General features: G+C 36.4%; 1 protein-coding gene across 1 annotated transcript in view; it reads left to right on the top strand.

Moving 5' to 3' along the window:
* The window catches only part of LOC107095375 (dystrophin-like), a 369,912-nt gene that overhangs the window by 261,505 nt on the left and 106,450 nt on the right, over positions 1 to 1,957 (top strand). The window contains 1 exon segment of the mRNA XM_015391433.1: positions 312 to 446. Within this exon segment, the coding sequence (XP_015246919.1) occupies positions 312 to 446 (135 nt within the window).

Below are 1,957 nucleotides of genomic sequence, written 5' to 3'. Positions count from 1 at the left end.
ACTTCAACGGAAGGTTTCCAGATGGATATGCGGAGTCAGGTTAACATTAGTTGTGTTTGTAGAGAAACATCTCTAAATGATTTAGATCAAAATGTCTTTGGTTAAAATGGCCAATTCAAAGTCCAGAGCTAAATCCAGATGTAACAGTTATCAGACGGAGACCTGATATCCCGTCTGGACTGGTACTCACATTTGCTGATGATACCTTAGTGTTAACATTTGATTAGCTGCATCCTGCTGCCTTTTACACCAACATATAATCTGTATGATCTCCAATCTTCTGACTTTTTCCTGTTTCTGTGGTTTTAAAGGAGGTCTGGGCATGCTGGTGTGAGTTACTGTCCTACTTGGAGCAGGAAAACGCCTTCCTGGATCAGCTGGAGCAGAAACTGGACGAAACGGAAAACCTGCAAGGAGGAGCAGAGAAGCTGCAGGAGGCGCTGGATGTGAGTCTAATATGAGGGCGGAAAAGACTGTACAGTTAAATTAACTTCTTTTTACAAAAGATAAACGTAGGGAGAGATCTTTAAAAAATAAATAAAAAACTACTAAGTAAGCGTTATTAGTATGATGCACGTTTTCTGGGACTGTCCTTAAGTACCAGCAGCACAAATCTAACTGAAAGTGATAAAGGAAGGATTGTTTTATGGTAACTGCTTTATATTTTTCTCTTTTTGATCAATAAAATCAGTTTTGCTTTTAGTTGACATATAGAAATAGGCAAAAATACACTTTGTGCTTTCTTTAGGTTCCACATATTTATGTCATGATTGACTGGAAATGATGTTATTAATCTAACTGGAGTTTTTATTTCCTGCCCAGGGAGCCACAATGGTTCCCCAGTGAATGATAAGGGAGCATCGTCTCTTAGGAGTTCATGTCTGATTTCAGATATGTCTGTAGGCAGAAGTAAACAAAGGATTTTCAAAGACTTTCACCAGGCCCAGATGATTAAGCTGGACCTCGAGGGCTGCCTGACTTGCTCACACTGATCTGGTGCATCATTACAAGACAAAACATCTATTTCCTGAAAGTTGCTCTAATAAACAAGAAACACAGAAGGATAAAATATCCTGCTGATTCTTTAGGGGGGGAAAAAACTAAAGCTAAACAGAAACAGAGATATTTTTAATAATGGCCTCAGAAATGCCTCAACAGCCTCAGCATATAATGAGAAAACAAAAATAATCCATTTAACCATGCAAAATAAGCACGATTCTTCTAAGCATGAAATTCAACATCATTTTAGATACAAGATATTTATTTAAAACTCATTCTATCTGAATTTCTCAGCTGAAAAAGGTTAAACCTAAAATAAACTAGCTCTTCAATCAAATGGAATGGAAACAAATATTGACTCCCAGTTTGAAAATTATGCAGATGTGGGTAGTAACTAGTTACATTTACTTAATTAACTTTTTTTAAATATTATTACACGTTTACATGTAGTTTTTCTTCACCGTTCTTTCTACTTTAACTTCAGTAATATAGTAGTCAAATGTCGCTACTCTTGAGTGAAATTTTTAGCTAAACCTAGTTTGTTTTAAACAATAGTTACCTGGGCAACGACGCACTATTATTGTTTTTGTCAAACTTGGAGTCCATTTTATGTAAATCAGCCTACTTTATATCTGATCAACCGGCTGAATGAGGAGGTTTTTTTTGTTACACAGAATTACAAAACGTCAGTTAGCTACTAACAGACAGCTATTAGAGTTTTTCTTCTTATTAGACTGGGTGAAACAACTGAGCCAACAGCTCACACTCTTACTTGACAAGGTTTTCTTTTCACTTTCACCTGACCCTCACTTTGGGACCCTCCCGGGTTAGTCTAAGGTTGTGGGGTTGAACTATGGAAGAAAAACTCTCTCATTGGAATCTGCCTTTTTTTTAACACCGAATTTTAAACACTGAATTTTTTTAACACCGAATTTTAAACACTGAATTTTTTAACACC

This window comes from Cyprinodon variegatus, unplaced genomic scaffold, assembly GCF_000732505.1.
Source record: "Cyprinodon variegatus isolate N-32 unplaced genomic scaffold, C_variegatus-1.0 Scaffold541, whole genome shotgun sequence".
NCBI lineage: Eukaryota > Metazoa > Chordata > Actinopteri > Cyprinodontiformes > Cyprinodontidae > Cyprinodon > Cyprinodon variegatus.
The sequence above is the reverse complement of the archived record's forward strand: the minus strand, read 5'-3'. Positions and strand labels throughout refer to the sequence as shown.